This window comes from Phaenicophaeus curvirostris, chromosome 16, assembly GCF_032191515.1.
Source record: "Phaenicophaeus curvirostris isolate KB17595 chromosome 16, BPBGC_Pcur_1.0, whole genome shotgun sequence".
In the NCBI taxonomy this organism is placed as follows: domain Eukaryota; kingdom Metazoa; phylum Chordata; class Aves; order Cuculiformes; family Cuculidae; genus Phaenicophaeus; species Phaenicophaeus curvirostris.
Window position 1 is genome coordinate 1,900,145 of NC_091407.1, and position 24,235 is coordinate 1,924,379.

At 36.9% G+C, this 24,235-nt stretch overlaps 1 protein-coding gene across 2 annotated transcripts in view; it reads right to left on the bottom strand.

Moving 5' to 3' along the window:
* The window catches only part of SMG1 (SMG1 nonsense mediated mRNA decay associated PI3K related kinase), a 54,657-nt gene that overhangs the window by 26,057 nt on the left and 4,365 nt on the right, over nucleotides 1–24,235 (bottom strand). Inside the window, exons 2-23 of one of the 2 annotated variants that reach the window (XM_069870502.1) lie at nucleotides 19,911–20,074; nucleotides 15,921–16,076; nucleotides 14,096–14,232; nucleotides 13,314–13,372; nucleotides 12,385–12,598; nucleotides 11,449–11,574; nucleotides 11,286–11,358; nucleotides 10,521–10,618; nucleotides 8,755–8,928; nucleotides 7,784–8,008; nucleotides 7,010–7,111; nucleotides 6,298–6,567; nucleotides 5,604–5,734; nucleotides 4,729–4,890; nucleotides 4,148–4,266; nucleotides 3,312–3,399; nucleotides 3,127–3,228; nucleotides 2,578–2,718; nucleotides 2,066–2,265; nucleotides 1,781–1,977; nucleotides 917–1,084; nucleotides 166–320 (exon numbers count right to left, since the gene is read on the bottom strand). In XM_069870502.1, the coding sequence (XP_069726603.1) occupies nucleotides 166–320; nucleotides 917–1,084; nucleotides 1,781–1,977; nucleotides 2,066–2,265; nucleotides 2,578–2,718; nucleotides 3,127–3,228; nucleotides 3,312–3,399; nucleotides 4,148–4,266; nucleotides 4,729–4,890; nucleotides 5,604–5,734; nucleotides 6,298–6,567; nucleotides 7,010–7,111; nucleotides 7,784–8,008; nucleotides 8,755–8,928; nucleotides 10,521–10,618; nucleotides 11,286–11,358; nucleotides 11,449–11,574; nucleotides 12,385–12,598; nucleotides 13,314–13,372; nucleotides 14,096–14,232; nucleotides 15,921–16,076; nucleotides 19,911–20,074 (3,261 nt within the window). The remainder of the gene's footprint in view (nucleotides 1–165; nucleotides 321–916; nucleotides 1,085–1,780; nucleotides 1,978–2,065; nucleotides 2,266–2,577; nucleotides 2,719–3,126; nucleotides 3,229–3,311; nucleotides 3,400–4,147; nucleotides 4,267–4,728; nucleotides 4,891–5,603; nucleotides 5,735–6,297; nucleotides 6,568–7,009; nucleotides 7,112–7,783; nucleotides 8,009–8,754; nucleotides 8,929–10,520; nucleotides 10,619–11,285; nucleotides 11,359–11,448; nucleotides 11,575–12,384; nucleotides 12,599–13,313; nucleotides 13,373–14,095; nucleotides 14,233–15,920; nucleotides 16,077–19,910; nucleotides 20,075–24,235) is intronic. The other variant, XM_069870503.1, reaches the window with a different exon arrangement.

Below are 24,235 nucleotides of genomic sequence, written 5' to 3' on the forward strand. Positions count from 1 at the left end.
GCTGGATCTATTAGATATCTCTAAAAGACAATTACTTTAACTGACATCGAAATTAGCTCAGCAGCCTTGATTCATGCCACAATTTCAAAGATTCAGAAGCAGAACTATGCATAAAAAGGAAAACAAGTCCAAGTTTGCAACATCCAATTATCTGAGAAAACCTACCGCCCTTCTGCTTGTTGAGCTACAGAATTGATCCAGGCAAGACTCTTCCCAAGTACAGCAGAAGACCAGACAGCGATACCCTGAATAGCTTCAGGACAGTGAAGCTCACATAATGCTTCTACCAGCATCATAATTGTCACTTCCAATTCATTTCCCTAAAACCAAACCAAGCAGAAGAATACATAAAGAAGCAGAAAGTAATACCTATCAAATCTCCTTTGTTAAAATACTTAAGCAAATTAAATCAAGTCATGAACTGAATAAACTATTCAACCTTTTGAAGGAAGATTAACCACTTTATCTAGTCACCTCACCCCTGTGCTTATCTGATAGCTCCTTAGAGGAAGTTGATCCTCACGATACATCCCTCACCTGCCCATACCCACAGGTTAGCAAAGACAACTGCACTACCACACGCTTGGCAAGGCCTCATGCAATACAACAGAAATTTCATCAGGTTTAAGCAGAACCTTCTGCTTGAAAAGAAACTGGTCAATTCAAACTGTAAACAAACCACAGCATTTGTTTCAGTACAGTATTTGACCACATTGTACACAACCTAATCTCCAAACCACAGTATCGCTTAACCACAAAAGTCTGTCAATGCAGAAGTAAGAGTTTAAAACGTGGCTTTAAATAACACAGTCTTTTAATGACTCATTTATTAAATAACTACTGATTGTCTTAGCTAAATTCTTGTAGAATATCACATGAGTACTTTTGCAATAGTCTGAGTTTGAAAAGAGAGTACCTGAGAGATACTATTATTAGTTTTCATTTCTGTGAGTAAATCAAAACCATGCCTGACTGTCACAGCAGGCTGGCCAGCCAGCAATCCAACTCTCATAATGGAAAGTCTAATCCGCGTTAGCCAATCTTGGCATGTCTGACGATTAGTATAAAAGAATGTCCTGATAACCTTTAAAAAGAGAAAAGATAAGTTTTACAATACTGTTCTTCTGTATGAATTAGAATAGTTACACTAAGTACTTGTATTTATAGAGATCAAGGTCAGGGCACATTTATTTTCTTCAGTTCAGTTTTCAACCGAGAGATGAAGAAACAGGTAAAATTCTGTATATTTAATTTTATTAATCTGTATGGTCTAAAATCATGCATAGCACGCAAACTGGCCAGACATACAGACAAGCTAAAAATCTTGAAGTGCACCAACTACGAATTATATACTACTGTCTTCTCAAAGTCTGGTAATTAAGGAGCTTATTTCAACATTGAAGAACGTTTTGCAACTAGAACCGCACAAAAGGGTATGTTCTTTATAAATATTATATTCCCCCAAAAGCAATTTAAAGCCTCAAATAATTGTGTTGCTTCGTAACAGTAACGTAACAGCTGACAATCAGCAAACAAGAGACTGCTACAAGTGAGAGGTACCACAGACTTGCTTAATTTGTACCACAATACAAGCTGGTACTCCAGAAATAAATCCTGTTTTCACATGTTCTCTCGGAATCAAAGCCAGGCAAATCAAGAGTCTCGAGCTTTGTTTGAGAAGTTCTTCTGAAGTTCCACAGTTAAGATCTGAACAACCCTGAAAACACTGCACATTCGATAGACCGTTTCAAGCAGCAACAGCACTGTAAGAAAGACAAACCTTGGGTGGAGAGGTAAGGGCGTTGGCACATCCTTCATAAGCATTGTACATTAATTTTTCCAAGTTCTCCAGATACTGTAGAAGGAGAACAAGCCTAAGCTGGTTGCTACTGTGTCCTTCATCATTGTCTGCGGTAGTCCACTGGCTAACATCTTGGTCAGGGTTTAATGTATGGGCTGCAAGACTCCTAATAATACCTACATATTCACCAAAATAGGAAAAAAGTTACTAGACAATATTTTATTTAAACGTGTCAATGAAAATAAACCGCATTTCTTATATTACCTTCAATTGTTTGAAACGTATCCTGGGCCCTGCCCAGAGGAGTTCGTAACTTTGAAAGAACAGTGAATTGAGCTGCTTCCCAAACAGCCCATTGCCAAAGAACAGCATCAGTCTTCAATAGATTACGAGGGATGGTTGGTTGATCTCTCTTATCTAGCCTTTGGCAGCTATAGAATAATCTTTCTAACCAATTATCCTTCCTGAAAGAAAACATCGGTACGTTAACACGAGTTCATGTGATAACAAGTTTACACTGCGCACACTTCGGCTCCCTATTGCTTTCAAACAAATCTCTCATAGGATTCTTTCCAAGCAGCAATGTACATCAGCAAACATGCAAAAAGGTGTGTATTTGAAGACATTTATAAATGCTTCAAGAGAAATGTAAAAAAATTATTCAAGATAACGCAATGCAATTTGCATAGATAACAAAAAATTTTAAACTAAACATAGCTTGGAATTCTTTAATATAAATTCAACATCCATGGACTTCAGTTTTAAGAAGTTCTTACCCAGTTCGGTGAGAGTTTCCATACAGAATAAAACTAATGACATCAGAGAAATCCTGTGGGTGGAATGTATTACTTGGAGCTTTGCTCATATGACTTCTTATTGCCAAAGAAATTTCTTGTATTTCTGTGTGGGTACGGTTACTGCAGGAAGGGGGAAAAACAACCTATGTAACTCTGTACTTGAATAAATAAAATAAAGTTGTGCAAGAAGTTACACACAGACACAGAAGTACGTATATGCAATGACTGGAAATAAGTATACTCTGTTTTTTTCAAAGTGCTTTAAGAGTTCAGCTCTTTGAGACAAACTGCAGGACAAAATATTGCTGGAGATCTGGATAACATGGACCTCACAAGCATTCATATTTGCTGCATAGTTTATCAGATTTGTTAATTTGTGTACTACTGTTCTTAAACTGTAACAAGAGTAGAAGAGATAACAAGACACACATTCTTATCGATTTTATATTAAGACAGTATGATTACATGCGACTAGTGCTACTTTTCAGACAAATGCCATTCTCTACACTGAAGTTATTCCGAACTTACCTCAACACAACATCTAAAGGAATTGACTTCAGAAGTTTTCCAAAAGTTTGCCTTACACGAGCACCACTATGTACCAGTTGAACACGACACACATCAACACACCTGCATCACCAGAAAGGAAAGAAGGTAATAACATTTCCATCAACAGCATAATTCAAGTAGTATACAGAATTCTATGCAAGTACCTTTGTAAAAGGTCATCTGGGAGGGAGGAAGACAGGGCATGGAGGCTACTACATGCTTGAAGACAAATGTTCACATCTTCCAGAAGGGCTGAATTAAGGAGTTGAAACAAACAAACAAAAAAAGAGTTATTCTTGCTAGAATTACATAACTTGTGCATTGCTCTGCTTGTGGCAGAACAGCTTAAGATATTTTACAGCATAGCTGGTGGAAGACAACAGAGGCTTTAAGCAACACTTTTCTTTTGATTTTGTGGACTGGTTTTGCTATAACAAGTAAATGCTTAATAACAAAGTCACTTGTGCTATGTTACTTACAGGCCTTTTCCAATGGCTGACAGATTAATTCTTCTACGGTCTCCACACATTGGCGTTATACACAATACATTTCAGTAAGGGAAAACTATGGTAAAAGTTAGTAACTCTGGGCCTTGGGAAGCTACTGCTTTTGCTAGTATTATACTGCTAAAAGCATTAGTTCCCATATTTGTATTCCCAGGTTTTGAAATGCAAAACAATACATGACATGAAATGCTTCCACTGCTTTTGATGAAATAAAACGCAATCTTAAAAGTAAGATTTGGCACCTCACTGACATTTTTGGTAGATCAATTTCACAATCACAAATTATTTTAAGAAAATTAATTGTGTTTGTAAGTAATAGCCAGGGATTCATTTCAGAAAAAACAGTAAAAGTGTAAATTTTTGCAGAGTACGAGCATCTCTAAAAGGAAACGAAACTAGTGCAGCTACAGCTATCAGTAATTTATGACAAGGTCACTTATGTACTTTATTATGCCACATAAAAGACAGTTAAGTAAAAATATGCAGTATCTTACTGTTTGCTAAAAGTCCTTTACAAAACTTATGAAAAGACGGGAGAGAAAATAATGGTGCGTAAGTCTCTGATTTTTTCATCAGGACTGCCACTTCCAAAGCCCATGTCATAAGTAGTTTCCTTCAAAAAACAAAAGTATTAGTCACAGAAAGATATCTTCCAATAAAACTGCTTCGAATTACAGATGAGTATTATACCATAACTCTTAGTACTTTCTAAAGAAAAGGTTCTATAACATTAAAAATGTCCCTAGCTTTCACAGCATTTTGCTAATACAGGTTTTTAACTGTTGTAAAAGGGTACTTTCAGTGAGCAAAAACTTTTTATGTGAAGTTTGGCAGTTCTGCTTTTACTGTGTAGATCTTATGATGGTTTCCTTTTTTTTTCCCTAGTTTTCATACATAAAAATGAGCACCTACTTTCTTCATATGTATTTCACTATAAGTGTTTAAAAAAATCAAATACTTGACTGGCTAAACTTACGCCAAGGTTTACAGCTTAAAATTATTCCGGTTTCTGAATTAATGCATTCTACTAGAAAAAAAAGAACAGTCCCCTGATTAATAAGAAAATGTTACTTACCTGGTATCTTGAGTAAGGTTATCCTTCTTAAGCAGTAGCCCCAAAAGGTTTAGTATGATTGAGAAATGTTTTTTTGTTGCTGTGGTTACAGTACTTATAACTGCTCCATCAAACAGAGAGGGAGAGGAAGAACTGAGGCTACTGGATATGAAATGGTCATGCCTGAAAAGGCAAGAAAAAACATAAAAGATAAAACCACTCCAAGATTAGGGATACTTCCTTAAAATATACAGAGGAGGGGGAACAACAACAACAAAACAACACACACACAAACAAACAAAAACCAACCAAAAAAAATCAGCAGCAAAAGTTAATAAACACACGCACAGTAACCACATTACGTCAAAATCCAGGCATTTTTATCTCTGGCCTAAAAGATCAAAGCTACTATTTTTACAGCCCAGTAACCTGTAGCTGGTATCACGCTTAGTGAAAAATCTCCAAAGCCAAAAAAATGTAGAATGTAACAGTTAAACTACTATATTCCCTTACTTTGACAACATCTGGTAGTAATAAGGTCCAAAATGTGTTTAAATGTGTTGTTTACATTTCATTACCTCTCCTAGATCTTACAGTAAGCAAAACCATAAACAATCTCTCCTTATTTACTTTCAGTAGAGTTGTCCCTCAGTTATCTCTATTCAAACACAAGACTTCTAATCTGCCTTTGAATAAAATGCCAAATTTGAAGCCAGGATATGCTTTCTTGGCTGAGAGATTCCCTGCAATTACTGAAAGTAAAAACCGATTAGGGAAATTTGGGCAAAAGTTTAATTGTAATAACCTATTTAAATTCATCACTCCAACAATCTATTCAATTCAGATCAGTCCACCCTGGTGCTCTCAAAATACTGCTGAATGAATAATCTTCATACCTGGAACAGTGTGAATACAACGTATAGAGTACTGCATACTGGACAGCAGGAAAATGAACTGCTATGTCACCATGAACAATCATCAGATTTTTACTCAGTAGTGCAAACACAGTCGGCGAAAGGGCCCACATCTATAAAACAATTGCAAAAGGAACATAATAAATAGGATCTATTTTTAAGTGTAGTTGCCATACCATTAATTATCGTGTTTTGCTTTTTCCCCAAGGGAAAAAAATTTACCTCTATTAATTTTCTGGTCTTAATTTTAACCATTTTCTCTCCCCTTTTTAAACCACCTGTTAAAAGCAGTTTATTTTTTTATTTGAAGATCTGGAACAAGTTACTTTCGCATGGCTGATATTCTACCAGAGGACACCCTAAAGCTGCCTTTATCTGCCTTGATTTTCAAAAAGAACTACTATGACAGCTCTTAGAACCAATCCGTGAATAGACCTGATAAGATTCTCTTCTCTAGAAGAGAATTATGCACCTACTTGAGCTATAATACAATCCACCCATTCCGTTTTCCCAAAGTTTTAATACTGGAATTTTTTCTATAACATAAGTTAGGAAACAAACGTGATCATTTTAATTATACATATGTGCACTATTCATGAAATATTATGGTATATTTTAAGTTAAAAAGTGGGTTTACACTTATTGTACAAACCTTACCTGCAGAATTTTTACTCACCCCAATTAATGAGTTTTTAGCATTTCCAATAGTACTTAGAGCACTGAGGTCAAATATAACAACAAACTTTGCATTATCCACATTGAATATACGCTTCTTGAAAGAGTCATGCTGGATTTCAGAACAGGCCTCCGGAAGATGTAAACTATAGAGAAGACTATTTAGAGCACAGGTCATTTCTCCTAGAATCAACCTGTAAGCAGTCTCCAAAACAGGAATGTTCTTTAGGCTCAAAACAGCTTGGTATACAGCAAGGGCTGCTGCAACAACCTTGAGAATATAAAATAATTACAGTAATGATTGATTAGCATGAAGGGTAAAACATATTTGTCACTAATGCAGACTTCAAAATTATGCTTCTTTACTTGTAACTGGCCTAGTCTGATACATATCCCTATCTACGCTTTTCTGTAATTAAGTGCTACTTGCAGAATCTATTAATTACTTTCTGGATCATGCACGTAACATGCTGAGTATGAAAGGCAACTATGGACTTCTCTGTCTGATATGATGGCCAATTTACCAATTCCTTCTCAAATCTAAATGCCAAACTGAAGAAATAGCTACATCTGCCTTTTTAGAGGTTTCATATATATAGTTAGATTAAAAAAATATAGAATTAAGATGAACCAAGTTTTACAGCTTAATAAATATATTCTAGGAAATACACAGAGGCTGTTGTAATACACGTGTAGAAGTCACTTACTCTTACCTCTTTCTCCCTATGATAACGAAGAACAAGTAGTTTCGACTCTGGTATAAATAATTTCTCTACAAATGACGATGGCAGTTTTGTATTTATTTGTTCAACAATCTGGGGATAAAAAACAAAATGATAAACAGATTAACCTGAATTATTTTTTATTAGAACTTCTAACTTGAATACGCTACAACTAGAAAAAAACAGCTTCCCAGCAATGCAAGTATTTTGCATTTCCTTCCCCAAATTCACATTCAGAAAAATTAGTTATTTTCAGACTTTAACAACACAGCTGAGAAAAAGCTGGGTGAATAATTTGGACTGATGTGGGTTTGAGAGTTTGTGACCTACACATTAAGAGCTGTGTTTTCAAAAAGTCTTAATTCCCAGGTCATGGCTTAAGTAGATAAATAGAACATATTAAACACTAAGATTCTGAAATTCATCAGATGGTGTTATCAACTGCAGCTGCCATGGAACAGCACAGTCCAGCAGTCAAGCTAGATGGACCGGGGGGAGAAAGTGAACCAAAAACCCCCCAAAACAAAAAAACCCCAAACCACCATGAATATTCATGCTAAAACTAAACACCACCTTTATCAACAAACCAAATGTATAAACAAGCAAGCAGCATAAGCTTCGCAGAAAAGAATACAAGCATTTAGAGATTTATTTCTTGCTTGCGATCAGGAACAGAAGAGTTTTGAACACACACAAAAAAGCAAAGTTGCTTAGAAAATAACATTTTCCAACGCAAAAACTACAATAATAAAAATATGTACAAACCAGTGTCAACAGATTCAGGACTGAAATGATATAATCAGTGCCACAAGTCTGACAATTCTCCATTTGATCTAATCCATACGTGATGACCATGTCACAGTGTATGGTCATGCTTGGATCTAGGCTGCCAAGTAAAACGCCAACACACTCATTGGCAGCTGTAAGCACGGCTTCAGAAAAGAACACTTGGTTTGCTGCAGTCACACATCTCATTACTCTGTACAGAACCTGGAGAATTAAAACCACACAAATTAAACTACACTGAAAAGAGGCAAGGACTGCATGCTGTTTATTTATTCACATCCATTTAACATCCTGTCCTACCACCTACTCTGCAGCTTGGTAAATTCTGTCTATAGAATATTCTGAATAATGCACATCGTGGCATTGTACTTCAGAAGTATAAGAAAAAAAACAAACCTTCAATTGCCTGGTTTCCTACTCAGTTAAAGACTTGCAAAGCCCTAAAGAACCTAAATTCATGATTTAGAATTCTGTTCAGTTCCAACTGGTGTCAGCAGAACTTCTCTTTTAAAGACAGACTAGCTTTCTTTTCTTGAGCTTTTGCCACAGAATCCTCTGCAGATTAAGACACAAGTTACATAACTGTCTTGGTTTTAACTGGGAAATCCATACACTTATTTATCCAAGAAGTTTTGTCCCTCTCAGAACTCTGCAAGGGCATAGATTCCAGTTGTGCATCTCAAGCAGTAACAACAAGATTTTGACTTGCAGGTAACTTTAGCCTTTTTTTAAAATTACTCACACCCTCTACAGTTCCTGCTACAGACTTATAGCAGCTACTTTGCATATCATGTAACATTTATTCCCAGTTTACATCATCCCATGCTATGCTTTAGAATAAGAGAACTTAGTCAGATTTGCTAGATACAATTTCACATGGATAAAACACCCTACATTGTATAAATTCGAACAAGAAGAAAAACACAAAGAAGAAAAATCTGAAATCTTACATCAGTTACATATGCTTCTGTAATTGGTGGTCCTCTAATTGGGCTGAAGCGTTCCCCAATACTCCTCACCACAGTACTGAACACCCGAAGAAGTGCAGCCAGTTTAGGTAGTGATACTGAAGGAGGAGGAATATCTTCATCTACTGACTCCCCAGAAGCCACATGGCTGAGGTCCTACAGCACAGGAGTTTTATGTACCAGTACATATCATTAGCAGTTGTAACACAGGCATAAGAGATCAAATTATAAGGTTGAAAACCCTTCATCTATCTATTTTCCATACCTATTGTAGATATTCTCCAGTTATAGATACACTTATGCAACAACTCCAACTTCACATACGTATGAAGATGGGATATAGGTACACAATAACAACGAGCATGTCATAGACCAGTAATGAGATGCTGCACAATAGTTTATTGGCTGAAAGAAAGTACTCAGACTATAGTCTGCAAATTAAAACAGAGGTTTATGATGTTCCTGGCCCCTGGAACATGATCATCCATATCGCTGCACTGTTACAACAGTAGTCTGCACATTTTTATAACTCTCCTAAAACAACTCCCGCCCACAAATTGAAACGAGGTGTTCGAGTGGCCATTCCCATCATACTGTTTACATGCAGCTACCTTGATCTGGAAACTATGAGTTTACTAGCAGGCTGCTTCGTGCCAGCTGGCATCAGTGCCTGGGAACACTCCCAGAAGTGCCGATCTCATTAGTATAGATATAGCCTGGGTCTACCCCACCGTGAGATAGAAGCACGCTGGATGGAACCGCCCCCTCCGTGATTTAAGTCAATGCATGTTATCTTAAAACTCTTCTGTGACTAAGAATACACATGTTGTCCAGTTGAGCAGACAAGCTGATAAGCAGTGATTTACTGCACTGGCTAATCACTTTCAACTGGGTGCCTACAGTCAGAGCAGCTGTGGGCTTGACACTGCCAGAAAGGTGCAAGTCCTAACTCTTAAAGCTGCACCATAAGAAGTTTTGGTGTACATAAGCACACGAATAGAATTCATTCTGCTTCAAGGAAAACAGATTGTATTGGAATTTTGCCTATAGAATCTACATGTAAACTTATATAATAAGGCATAATCTAATTGTAAGCATACATACATATGAGCACATATCTTAAAAGACAACACTCCCCCCTAAAAACCCAAAACTCTTCCTTTAATGACAGCATCAAATAAACTCTAGGCCCTGTTAACTAAGCAAATGTTACAAACTGAAAGCAAAGTTTTTAAATGAACATACTTTAGTTTTCTGTCTGTTCGTGCTGCATTATTTCTTGCACAATATAATCCATTATTTTAAATAAAACAAAAAAAAGCTTTACCATTAATCTACAGAAGCATTAAGAATCCCTTTCCCCTCAATAGTCACTACTTCTGAAAAACTCTGAAACTGGACAGCTAGAGAAAATCCAAGGAAAGGCAGTGAACTGTCTTCACTGCAGTTTTTTAAAAATGAAAGCATTCCTGCTTGGTTAATTTTTTATTTTTATTACAACATGATATTCTCAATCAACAATGGCCAAAAGCCTGGCTATGATACAGTTTATGTAGTTTGTAAGGATTCGTGTAGGGTTGTCATTGTACGTGCTTTATGTATGCCCTGTAATATGCTCCTCTTCTCCCCAGGAAAACTACATAATCTTATTTTTCAGAAACATAACACACCCATCAGAACCACAGTTGTGGATTTATTAAGAAATCCGCAACAGTTAACTCCAGTATATACCATAACGTCTTGTTTACCTCAGCATAAGCTTCCATATCTTCTAAAAACTGACCCAAGAGCGTGGTAGAAAAAGTAAGATCAGCCACCCAAAAAGGCTCCAGGCTCTGCAGCCATCCTGTATAAAAATACCAGGGCAATTAAAAAAGGGGAACAAAATAACATACAAAAAATAATTTTTAGTTGCATATTGCTAAGGTAAAAGTTGCTAAGGTAAGTGAAGGTACCTGTACGAAAACTTTAATGCAAGTTGTTTTTACAATAAATATAAATTTTATTTCCCTCTTTTCTTCCTTTGACAAAATCATTTTAACATTCAGTCCTGCCCTACAGCAGTTAAACATCTAATCTAGGACTATGATACAGGAAACTTAACAGGCTGGCTGTGAATAACTCCAAGATGACTGCTACAGCAAGAAGTATCCCAATTCTTTAAATGCCAAAACAGTATCTTTACCACAAGTTTTCTAGAAGCATAAAGATGAAAATATATTCTTCCACAGAGAATACATTAAGATCTATACACTTCTTAAAAGTTGTTTAAAAGCTACAGAAAACAAATTATGTTTAAATGCAGCCTGTAACTAGTAACTAGTTTTTCCAGATACAGCACAAAATGGCAAATGTACATTTACTAAAAAATTAGGAGCAAAGTCTCATTATGAATCAAAAAATTCATTTTGGTTTTATGTCAATTTCCACACCAGAAGGACCAAACTTGTGTAAGTAAACCCACATCTGCAAGCCAGAGCCAACTGCATTAGTGACTCTCCAGCCAAACTTACCGGACACCTGCTGCGTCAAGGAAGGTTTCTGAGTGTGATCTATATGCCACCCAACTAGTATGTCCACTGTGTCCTGGAAAGCAATTGTGAATAAAGGTTAATTACCCAATTTGCTGCACCAAGACTTCAATGAAAGAAAGAAAACAGGACAAGGTAAGCTTACCCTGAAATTGGTGCTGAAAATGTGTGGGTAGCATCGGGACACCAAGAGGATGCACTTGACACATTTGCACAGTAACTCTGGCGTATCCACATTTTCTAGAATGGACTGCAGGCTGGTCATTACAAGCTGCAAAGTAAAGCAAAGCCACTAGACCTTTCACTTCAGTAAAAACGTGAAAAAGTTACTACATTAGACACAGATTTATTCAGTGTTGAACACTTCTTGGCAAACTACTTCTGATTCAAACAACAGAAACATCTCATTGCTTCTTCTGCAGGAAGGAAAAATATAAAAAGCACCACATATTCTAAATGAAAATAACAATCTCAACTGGGCATTTGCTTGAAACATGGCAGAGCCAAGCTCAAGACCTGGGGACACTTTTCTTTCATTCACAGTCACAGAACAACAAATTGTTCTAAGTTCCTGCTTCTCCTGCTGAAGTTTTTTGACTCTGTAACTACTAAACTGCAGCACAGAACTGGAGATAACTGTCCTACATTCAGAATACAGACCCTAGAACTCGAACCAGGAGACCAGATTTGTCTGCATACATCCTACACCCTCTCATATCTGATTACAATTCAAGTCAGGAACTTAAAATAGGAGGTAGCTCAAAACAATCAACAGGTTGGGGTTTGTGTTCCATTGCACACAAGTTCTCTTTTGGTTCTCAACAAGAGTTCCTCCTCTTGGATCTACAATACATAGTACAAAGTCACATCAAAATATATATCATCCTACAAAGACCTGACATTCCTCTCTAACGTAATCATAATCAAAGAATCCCATTCAGACAGAAAGTTCCCTCCCAATTGCAATTATATTTACTTATTATGTCTACATAGCATTACTTATTGTTCATTCCAGTTTAAAAAGTTGATTCAAGCATTGCACTGGAAAAAACACTAATAACCCTGTTTTAACTTGTCTTACCTGCATTAAAGATGAAAAGGCTTTCTTCTCTCCTACAGTCTCTAGTGCTTTGTAGGTTGCACACAAATAAAGAAGTTTAACTTCATCTTTTGTGGATGAGCTGAATTTGCTAAAAATCCATTTAAAGATCTTCTCAGCCTCATAGCTCAGAGAAGCACAAAGAAGGCCAAGACAGCAAGCTCCTTCCTGTCGCAGTTCTTGAAGCAATTTGCTACTGTATTTTTGGGGAGAAAAAAAGAAATGTGAAATCAAGAGCAGAACAGAAGAGACCATGAACAAATTACAATATTTTCTAAGGCATAAAAATATATGCATGAATAAAACTGCTTCTCATTTAATGGCAACAGCGATGAAGGTAAAATAAAAATTAATAATCTGAAAAATTCCATGAAATACTGTTTCTATGGAATAAATCAACTTGCATATAAGTATGCAATAAATAGGCCATTTACTTGCAACACTATCCAAGGAAGAAAATTCTTAACATACAGCTGACCCTGGGTAATAGCACTGAAGTTCACACCAAAAAGCCCACACACACCTGAGCTTCCTCTACATATGCTCTTAGTTGATCAGGTTGTAAAAAAAACTTGAGTTCAGTTTGCAAGCTAGACCACCACTGCAGTGCCCTACTGCACTCAGGAGAGACAGACTTCATACTATCTAAAACATAAAAGCCACATTTGTGACCTCAAATTCTCTTCACATGAAGTGCACTCCACACAGTAATAGTATCATTGACACGCCCAACAGTTAACTCTCCCCCAGCTCCATCCTGTTACTGCAATGTCCCATCCATGCAAAATTAGTGAATTAATTTCTTTCAACCTTTTCCACCTCCATTCCATTTCTATACTGAAATCCAAACCTAACACTATCATTATTTTTCCTCTTTAAAGCCTTCAAGCTGTTAAGTTTTTCCAGCTTACCTTTCATTGAGTACATCATGAATAGCAGTCAGGATATTATCCAGTTGTTTAACCAGTACCTATAACATAAGATGCATAAAAGGCATAAGTATAATAATAGACACTAACTTCTGCACATTAGGTCCTGTTTACACCCATTAAAAACACCAGTGCCAATTCTGCTTGCTAACATAATACTATTATGCTTTCCACAGCCACTGCAGACTAGCATGAACTATATTAAGCAATACTGCAATATTATCCTACATGATATAGTTCATATTTATTTACAGTAGCCACAGAAATACACTGGCAGCCTGCCACCAAGGCTTGTTCTAAGTTTAGTTCTCGCTGATAACATTACATCACAAATGTAAGACTCACCATTCAGCTCATCAGTAGCTTCTAGAAAGACCTAGTCTCCTGTACTAACAATCAATTGCACCAGCAGAACATTTAATTGATCACATTGCACAATCTGCAATATTAAAACTTCTGCTTAGGCAATCCTCACATTGAAAATAAAGGAGTCCTACTCTGGGGATGAGACATTATGTTTACCAAAGAGTCCACTCAGTAGTTTGCTTCAAGGCAATACATCATAAGTAATCAAGCAAGAAAAAGTTTCCTGAATGCCGGAAAAAGGGCATGCAATCCAGGAATACACTTTCCTTTGCTGTGGAAGGAAATGCTTTATATGTAAGCTATTTCTTGCAGACATATTCCAATATTCAGATTTTTAAAAAGACAGTTTTATAAAATGAGAAATAATCCAGTGCTATGAAAAAGCAATAATTACTAACCAGTTTGTTTTCTGGTTGCTGAATGAATTCTTTCAGTTGCTTTACAGTAGCCAGTCTTCGGTCTCTGTCATCTTCCCGAGTAATCCTCCGAAGAAGATTTGACAGTCGAGACTCGTCAGAATAAGACAACGATCGCTCTGAAAAAGAAAAGACAATTATTTCTTTTCTCTACAGCACATGATTGATAATATCTGCATTGACTGAAATGTGTATTTTTGGATTCTATCAGTCATAATAGTAATTTGAGAAAAAAGTTAAAAATCCTGATTTGTTTTACAGCTAATATGAGGAAAATTAAATGTAAAATCAAAGTTAGCTACCAAAATATTTCATTTCTTCCTGTGGAGAGCCCAGTACCCAGTTAGAACTCATTCAGAATCAAGCAGAATTCTTTTACTTCTATGCAAAAACCTGGTTTTAGTTCCCTTCTACACAAATGGAAGTAAAAAAGGAGGTGTAGTAAGGTTAAATAAGACTTCTGACTGAATATATAAACAAAAATAATTCAACAAATGACATAGTTCTTATAGGTCACAGCACCATGTATAGGAGAGCACATCTGAAATCAGACTTCCGGAGGACAGAATATGTACAGAAACATGAAGTCACAGGCAGTAGACACCCAAAATTACAGTTCCTAACATTTTATGGACTGAAGAGGTGCTCATGTACCTAGAACAGTCTGAATTTTCTGCCAGTACTAATAGTAATCCCATGCCCAAGCCCACTAGCAGAACTATTATTTACACATCTCGAACAATTCTCTATTTCCTCTATACAGACATAATTTAAGACACTAAAAGGAGTGCATAGTTTTCAGATGAAGACACCAGAACTATGAAGTCTGAGTTTAATCCATTCCAAAGATCAGGCTTTTGCAACAGTCACATCACCAGTTGCATCTCAATTCTTCCACCCACAAAGCACACTCAACAGCCTTCTTCCACCTTTTGTCTCCTCTGAAATATAAATCTGTCAGGAGAACATCATGTCCTCATGTTTATAACGTGCCAGGCACAGGGCAGTCACAGTTTTTGTCAGTGGCTCAACTACCACTTATATTAAGTGATGCAATAAATGACAGTGCTTAGTCATAACAAACTTTCTATTTTCATTCACAAGTCCTTGGAATATTTTTTTAAAAAAAAAACAAACAACAACCCTGTGATTTAAACCCGAATTGCTGGAAAAACAAAGCCTTCTTCCTCAAAAACACGTGCCCAGCTTTCCTGCACCCTCTTACAACTCGAGATTTCACCTCGCTGCATCTCCCAAGACCTTGCCCACATTCTTCTGATGCCTTCAGTTCCTCTGTGGCCTCTAATCCTCAGCTGAGCAAGAGGGAGCATGAATTGTAGCATGAATTCAGGAGTACACATCAACTGACTAATCAGCTGGTATGATGTGATGACTAGTCGACCTGCAGGCCAGTGAGAACAGATAGTGGCTGAGCTCACCATTGCAGATCTTCCCATGCTACGGACTCATTAATTTACTCAGGAATCAACTTTCAACAAATCTAACAAATCTTTAATCTCTTTGCCAAATTTGGCTAATCTGAATAAGGTTTCAAAAGCTGTTTAAAGAAAATTGAGAGATGGATAGCATAAGCCATACAGTCGAGAGATCTGCCTAACCTGTGAGGGAAGTCTCACTGCAGGGAACAGTAAATACAGGACGACAATTTCCATCACCATCATCTAATTATACATCACAAAAAATAAAATCCATACAGATTGCCTTAGTCAACTTCTTTTTATATTCTGAACACAAAAGAGGTTGCCAAAAGAGATCCATTTCTCCTGAAAACCTGTGGTATCCTTACCCTGTGATTTCCTCATGTCTTTTGTGGCTAAAGCACGATTTCCATGCGGAACACTGGTAAAATCAGGATTGGTCACATTGTTAACTCTCAGCTCTTGCCCCAACGACTTCCGACCATAAGTATTTTCCCCAGATCCTCCATTGACACTGTAGCCACCTGCAGAAAAAAAATCGCAAGATTACAAAAGACTATCACATCACATATTTAGCAGAGCAGTATGTTACAAGTTATTCAATTCATATGAAATTCGCAGCCCTATCCTCCCCACCTTCTTTAACTTCCTTTTTCACTTTCACAAACAAAAATGTTTTGTTATGCTCTGTAAGTTTCCACATCACATATTCAGCATCTCTTTTTGAAGCATATGAAAAAAATTGCAATGAAATTTAACATCGATTTTGCTGCATTTTGGGTTTTATTATTACTTTTGACCCTGTATTTCACATGGCCTTTCATGCCAAACTGCCAGTACACATGCTTAGATACATTTTTGGACATCAAATTTCCACTCTTAAATAAATCCACCACGTAGGCTCAGTAAAGTGGTCAAAAAGAACCTAGGAGAAAGCTTTTAAACAGCCACAGATCATTTAAATGCCCAGATTGAACAATTCTCCCTAAACATACAACAGCCAGTATTTTCACACACTAATATCGACATTATCTTAAATTAATTATACTCAATCCTACACAGTATATCTTTGTAAGAATATAAAATAGAGATAAAGTGTCAGTTTGAATATTTTTTTCTTTTTCCCCTAAATCTGCAAGAATTTACATACACTGTTGTTGAAATGAAAGATTTCCCCAGTCTGCCACATCACTTTGAAAGGCAGTTTCTTCCTCTGCAGTACTGTGGAGAAGTAAAACACTCCCCTGAGCCTGCTCAATACTTCACTCCATGGATTAGAGCTCACTTTAGAGACAGCTGTGCAGGCAGTTTTCTAAAGTGTCTTCCCTGCCTAAAACTGGGAAGAATCAACTAACAAAATTAAACCCAGAACAACAAAAGATATGCTAGAAGAGCTATTTCCACAATTCCACCTGCATTGGTGTATAAAAGCAAGCCTGAGGAAAAAGAGAGGTGGTTCTCCATGAGAAAGGTAACCTACCAAGACTACAGAATAAATAAAAAAGTAAATTCAAACATCAAAGTGAATCTGGACCGTAGTAGATGTAAAGAATGTCATCTTGAAGGTAAAGCTTTTGATAAAAAGCTGTGAACTACCAACAGATGTTTGTGTACTTCTATACACAGTGAACTACCCTACCAATGCAGAAAATCCTGTGCAAAATCTCAGTTGTAATTAATTACAACGACAGTAAAGGTAATTTGCGTATATTTGGATTTACAACATTAAACTCAATTTTTAAACATAAACTAGCATGTACGCCCCCTTAATGCTATTTTGTCATAACAAACCCAAGACTGTCCTATGAAATTACTTCCAAAAGCAATAATTACATCTGTGACTAAACAGAAGCATATCACTAAAATTCAAAGCAATGAAAATTAGTTTAACTGAAAATGTCAGATAACCATGCATTTAGACCACAAACATTAGTTATTAAAACCAGACGTACTATCATATATTATTGGAGTTTTCAAAATTATTTCATACTTTCCCTCTAGCACACAAAATATCCCAGCTTTGTTTGGTTGCCTATAAAGACAACAATATTTCCTAAAGCCTAGCTGACATTGTCTTAAATGAACTAAGCACAAACCTATATTCTCCCACTTGACATATAGATGGTACATCTTTAGTAACAATACGAAACAAATTTTAATTTAGAGTAATTAAAAACCAGCAGGACAATCAGTTTTTCTGGCAATAGGGCTGTAAATATTATAACATAACTTTCATCAGTTATCTCCTGGTCTGAAAAGTTTTTTATGATCCTGATATCCACAAATTCTATTCATTTCCCTTTAAATGTTAAATCTGAGACCAAATAAGACTATGATCAGCTAAGTCACTCTTATTAAAACATGCAGATACCATAACATACAGAATCACAGAATCACAGAACAACCAGGTTGGAAAAGACCCACCGGATCATCGAGTCCAACCGTTAATACCAGTGCAGTATTGTTTTTGGCAGCAAAGACTGAGCACATTGGGTACAAATCAAAAGGGAGGAAAGTGTTGCAGGAAGGAAAAACACCTCACCTGTAAGTAAAAACCCAACAGCCTTCTATTTAGTTTATAAATTGAAATCCTTCAACTCCCCTCTCTTGTTAAAGGGAGAACACAAAGGAGAGCGATCTAACTGCAGTCTTCCAGTAGTTAATATGAAGGGTTATTTAAAAAAATAGACAGCCAGACTAATCTTTTAGACGCAGAGCAAATCAACAGGAGTCAGTCATATGTTGCAGCAAAGAAACTTCAAATGGGGAATGAAAACACAATTATTTACCAGAAGAGTGGTAAAGCACTAAGCAGGCTGCAAAACCTCCCACCCTTGGAGGTTTTCAAACCTCAACAACTTCCAGAAATTATCAAGTTGGGAGTAATTTTTATTATCAACAGCAGAAACTGTTGGGGAGAAGGAATCTCTTCTCAAGGATTCTAGGTACTTATGACACAGAGTTAGCAAGGTAGAAAAGCTAGAAGTTCTTAAAATGAAAATTCCGTGCTGGCAGACTTCAAGAGATTCACTGAAAAATCTTAGTAAACAAAGAAACTATTCTTCATCTGTAAGCTTACAGATTTCTCCAAAACTAAAAATGAACTAGAGATACTTGGAATTTGGTTTTATATTACAGAATATCCTAATCATCACTTTTCAAGTCATATCTGACTAAAATAGCGTCATTGAAGTGTGAGCTAGCAGAGACATGCCCTGTGAGACACAGCACCTGAGGGAGAAATAGGTACTTTTTTTTTTTTCTCAAATAGCACTTTCCAGCAACCTCACAAACTACCTTACTGAATCTGTCCAAAACTTACTATTTCACTATACTGCCAGTATGTCCTTTAAATACCAGCACATTTCAAAGTACAATAACCTATTATGCCAGTCTGTGGCTGTGTGGTTCTTAACTCCAAAGCTCCCCCCTCCTACTAACAGTACCTACTACTAAAAAAATAAATTTGCATCAATGCACTCAGCTCTAACTCCCCCCAGGATGCAGTAATTCTTTACAAAGAGTTACAGGGCAGAGAAGTAGGGGGAGTACAAACGCTTTTTAGGTTCCTGAGCAAAACCTCCCACACTAATATTCCTGTGAGATTTTATGAATCTGGCCTGCCTGAAGAAGATTTTATATAGTCTAAAAAGTGGCTCTGCAAGTAAAAAATCCTCCTATTTGATATCTGTATTTGGTGATTAAAAAAAAATTAATCAGAATACAGATTTCTTTTCCGTAACGGTGAAAAAGATGATTCCAACTTTTTCATTATTTTCTAGAGAAAGTATTTCCATTCTCAAAAAAAAAAAAATCACAGAAAAAAACTCGTACAAACCATACATCACATGATCTATAGGAAGTCTATGAGGCACAAAGAAGTACAAATGCCTACTAATGCCAATGTATAGATTTGACTAGCAAACAAAGGTTCTGGTTTCCTGCGGTAAAGCTGCAATAGGCAGTATATCAGATCAGTAGATCTGTAGTCCATTTAATGAGGCAGTCCATTTTCAATACCAGAAGCACTGGACAGAATCCAGGAAGACATTACTACTTGCAGACCAGACACCTCCAGAACACTATTCTTTAGGATAAAGTGTTTATTCTGTTAATCTTCTCTTACATTCTTCTCCTAATGCGTGCATATTTTTCTCACTGTTCAGATCAACCACAACATTTCTTTGATCCCCGATAAATCTCTCAAGATAGTGATACTGCAGCAGTGAGTTGTATCAGTTGACTGCCTTTTTTGGTGAAGGAAGGGAGTGAGAAAAAAATTCTTCAGCATTTCCAGTTTGCTGCCTTTACCTGAACATCCCCCTCACAATTCACACATGAAACAGCAATCTGTGTACCTTTTTCTTCATTCTGTATGTCAGTGTGGACTCTGATATCATCGTGTCTTTGTCGAGACACCACAGCTGAATTTGAGGGTTGTAATCCATAGGAGGCAGAACTGCCCCGATCTCTGGATGAAGAGTATTTTAAATTGTCCTGGTCAGCTGATGCACTGTCAGTTCTATAAAGAGAAAAATATTTTTTTATGTAGGGGTATAACAGAAGTTGGATTCACATTCACTTATAAATGCAACATACTTAAATGTTACATCCCAAATGTATTTTCCTGTCTCAAAAAAGTCGTACACCTAACCTGCTTCTTAAAAAGTGACCTTAAATTCACATTGGGATTAGAATTGCCTAATGATTTCAGCAACAGGCAAAGGAAACGCATTCTGGTGTGCCAGTGCCTTTTCTCAGGACATTCAAGTCTCTTTTCAGTCAGATGGGTAGGTAAGGAAAAATTACTCCCCAGAAGTGAAAAATAAAATACAATGAGGCACAGAGGCATACAACAGCAAGGCGATACAGTGCCTACCATCTGCGAAAGTAACTATCAATCCACACATGAACATTTACATGACATGCTGTGGGCCTTACTGAGCAGTATAAAACCACTGATTAGATGAAGATGTTACTAGCATGTAACAAATAATCAATATAGTAAACAGATCCTAAGTTTCTGAAAAATAAAATTGCAATACAAGAAAACAGGCTTTACTGTGGAGAAACCTGGAATGCAAATTAAGAGTTGTCATCATTAGAGTAAATGTTTCCAGATAACACAGATTTTTTAACTCACCTTTTAAGTTTAAGCTACTCTCATATCAGAACACTTATTTATAGCCCAGAATAAACTTTTAAGGAAAACAGGGGAAAGTTATGAAATCAACTCCTCTCACTGGACATACTAAGTGATTCCATTTTGAACAGTACAGTTACTTTAATACACTAAACTTGTGAGTAAGTAACTTCAAAACTTAAATTCAATGAACAACTTTAAATGCAAGCTCCTTACAAGCAATATTGGAGGTTTTGTATAAAAACCGGTAAAATAATATCCATCCAAAACAAAAATCAACAGAATTTTGTTCAACTCAAGTACAATTGGATTCACATTATTCAAATTCTTTACGGAAGGCTTCTTCTAAGCAAACTAGAGACCTCTTATTTTTATCTTAAGCTTTGAATAGTTCATTTAATGATTCAACAAAAAGCAGGACAGATCATTCCTTTTCATATCTGTAAATTAACTACAATTTGTGTAAGGACAAACACCACAGGTTCTTGGAAAAAAGTCTTCCAATTTACTTTTCAAAAGAACATGGTGATTAGGTAGTCAAATTCAGGGAAAAGGAGGTAAATTCATCTCAAGGCCAAAATAGAAAAACACAGCCAAAATTTTTGAAAAGCAGTTGTTACTTAGCCATCCTAAAGGCTTGCTGTTTTCAGATACAGCTCGTTCTCGGTACAAGTGGAAGGGTAACACCATGAGGGCTGATATTTTCAAAAATAACTGGCATTACAGGAACGCAACACCCCCTTCCTATTCTATTCTCTTGTATGTTACAAGACAACATACTATCAATTTGGAACAGGGTTTGGAATAAGGAAATTATGCTTTTGCCCTGTTCTCACAGCAAAAGGCTGACACTAGGTTTGATTGGCAAGTATTATTCCATTTGACATATAAGTAAATTCATCTTCAGATATACTCCATAAGACACTCTTCCTCACTGTCTGTTGTTCCATCAGAGGTACTGTTCTGTCACACACTTGCTTGGACTGTTTTATAAAATAGGCTATGGTAGTCAAGAGGAAAAGCCCTAGTACACGTCTTTGCTCATGACAATCAACTAGGACTGTAGAAATACACTTGGACCTTCATCATTCACCTCAGTTATGTTGAGCAACAACAAAGTTCAAGGCCTGGAGGGATGGAGCCTTGAGCAGCCTGATCCAGAGGGATCCATGGCAAGGGAGTTGGAACCGGGTGATCTTTAAGGTCCCTTCCATACTAAACCATTCTATGATTCTACAAGGTTCTGCAATGTACCTTCCAAGGGTATGAACCTAAAAGTGCCTGCACCAAGAGTACGTTTTCCAGTCTGCCATAGAACCCTCAGATATTCTCCCTGCCCTAAAACCTCAGGAGACTTCCAGCTTACTTTGGGGAACAGCAGAGTTCATTACAGAAGATTAAAATTATTCTAGCCTTTCAATGAAACAGACTGACAAATTTTCAATTCATAAATTTAAGTACTGATGGGTTTTTAATAGAGTAGCTCCCCAAAGAGCTTTGCTTTCTTAAGGCGATGTGCTGTAGACTGTGCCACCTCCAACTGTCAAGCATTAAATCTGAAGGCAAGTTGATGAAACCTCTGATTTTTACGACTGTTCCACATACCCCAATCAATTGAAAGACTACCCGTGCTCTGAACTAACCTCACTTCCCCCAGCACAGCCACTGAACGCTTTGTGAAATTTTCCACTGTGGTAAATCACATAAGCCTATTGTTACCCTGGGAAGAACCACACACTTGCTTTATTCCGTCTTTGGGAATAGATTTCTACAAGCTAACCTGTTCACACTTTATCACTCAACTAAGCAAGCACAATTTTATTAAAAATATATAATTGTTCTCCTATGGATCAATTTAAGAGGTCACTGCAGCCAATCCAGACGACAGTGGGAAGAACTGTACCCTCTGCTACCTCAGCTCATGTCCGCATTTCAGGAGGGCACCTGTCCTGTTCACACAGCAGTATTTCCACTGTAATTACACTGTGCCAAGCAGATGGTACCGCGTGACACAGACATAAGGTTCAGCATTATCCTTCAAAGGAAGACTATGTAACAACAAATTTAGCAGTTACACTGACCTTGTCAGACCTAAACATTGTATACTAATAAAAATCACAACATGCAATGTTCTCAGCAGATAAGCAACAGCACAAACACAAATTTGCTATTAGACAACGTGGGAACGGGAAATTGCAATGATGAACATGACTGATTATCTCACACTGTACCTTCAAAGGCATATTTGCCACTTCAGGAGACACTACTCTTATTTCCACCTGCAAAGCTCATTGATGGAGACTAAGCAAAGTAGTTCAAGAGCTCACACGACAGTTTTCATCTGTGCCTGCCTCTGGGTCGAAGACTACCTGATTACCAACACCAATTTCCTGCATACACTGTTATAGTGATATCATTTATACATAAGGAGATCACATCCCATTTTTATAGTTTACCCACCTAAACAAACAGAAATTGCTACTAGTTCTCCCTGAAAAAAAGCTACTTAGTCTTTTTTCCAGGACATGCAAAAGGAAACTTAGACCTTTCCAAAAATAAGTGCATATCTCATCCCATCAGAAGTATCAGCATGATTTGACAATAGCAGTTTGTATGACTGAAGCGAGCACAGTTGAGAACAAGTGGCTTAAAAAAATCCCCAACTTTTTATCTAGAAGAAAAATAGGTCAATCAAAAATATATCATGTTTCTTTGTTTACATGGAAGCCTCAAGAATTTTTATCCAAGAAATTTGTTACAATCTGGTGTATACTATTCATTATGTGCAGGTCATTCAGAACAATCTCAACACATGGATATTATTCTGAGACAAAAACCACTTAATTATTCTATTTGATTTTATTTCTAAGCACAAGATCCACATGGAGGATTTATTCTGATATAACTACTGCATGTATTATTGTTTGAGTCAGCCAATTTTACTTGCTTACGTGCCCCAGTTGCCAGCTGATTTGCTATAACACAGATAAATTCATTACTTAAAATCTTTATCAATAAAATATTTAACACAGTCACTGTACCCACTCAAAGTTAACAGTTTCCCCAAGTTTCTGACTTGCCATGCTCTTCTGCCATCACTTGGTCCATCTTGCCAAGCTCGCGTCTGACTAGGCCTACCCCAAATCTTACTTTGGTTTCTACTCCTGTGTTGAGAAAGCATGACAAGCATGTAAGAATACATGCTCCCCTCTAGTGAAATAACAACTAATTAACTATTTTCCTACTGCAATTGTGCAATTTCCACTGCTGGACAACCACCTGCAGTCACAATAGCTTTTCAAATCACGCCTCAATTCTGCATCGCTCCTTTCCTACACCATTTCTTTACCAATTTCCTTCTGTCCTGCGATGGATATTAGGAGGGAATGGCAAGGAAACTTAGCATATATATACACATCTTGTTCGTATTTTTCCATAGGCATCTTCAGATACAAGATAGCATGCTAGCTAAATAATTGGTCTGATCTAGTATGGCTATTTGTGTACAGAAGACGATCAGCTTTCCAAGTTCCTTTTGCT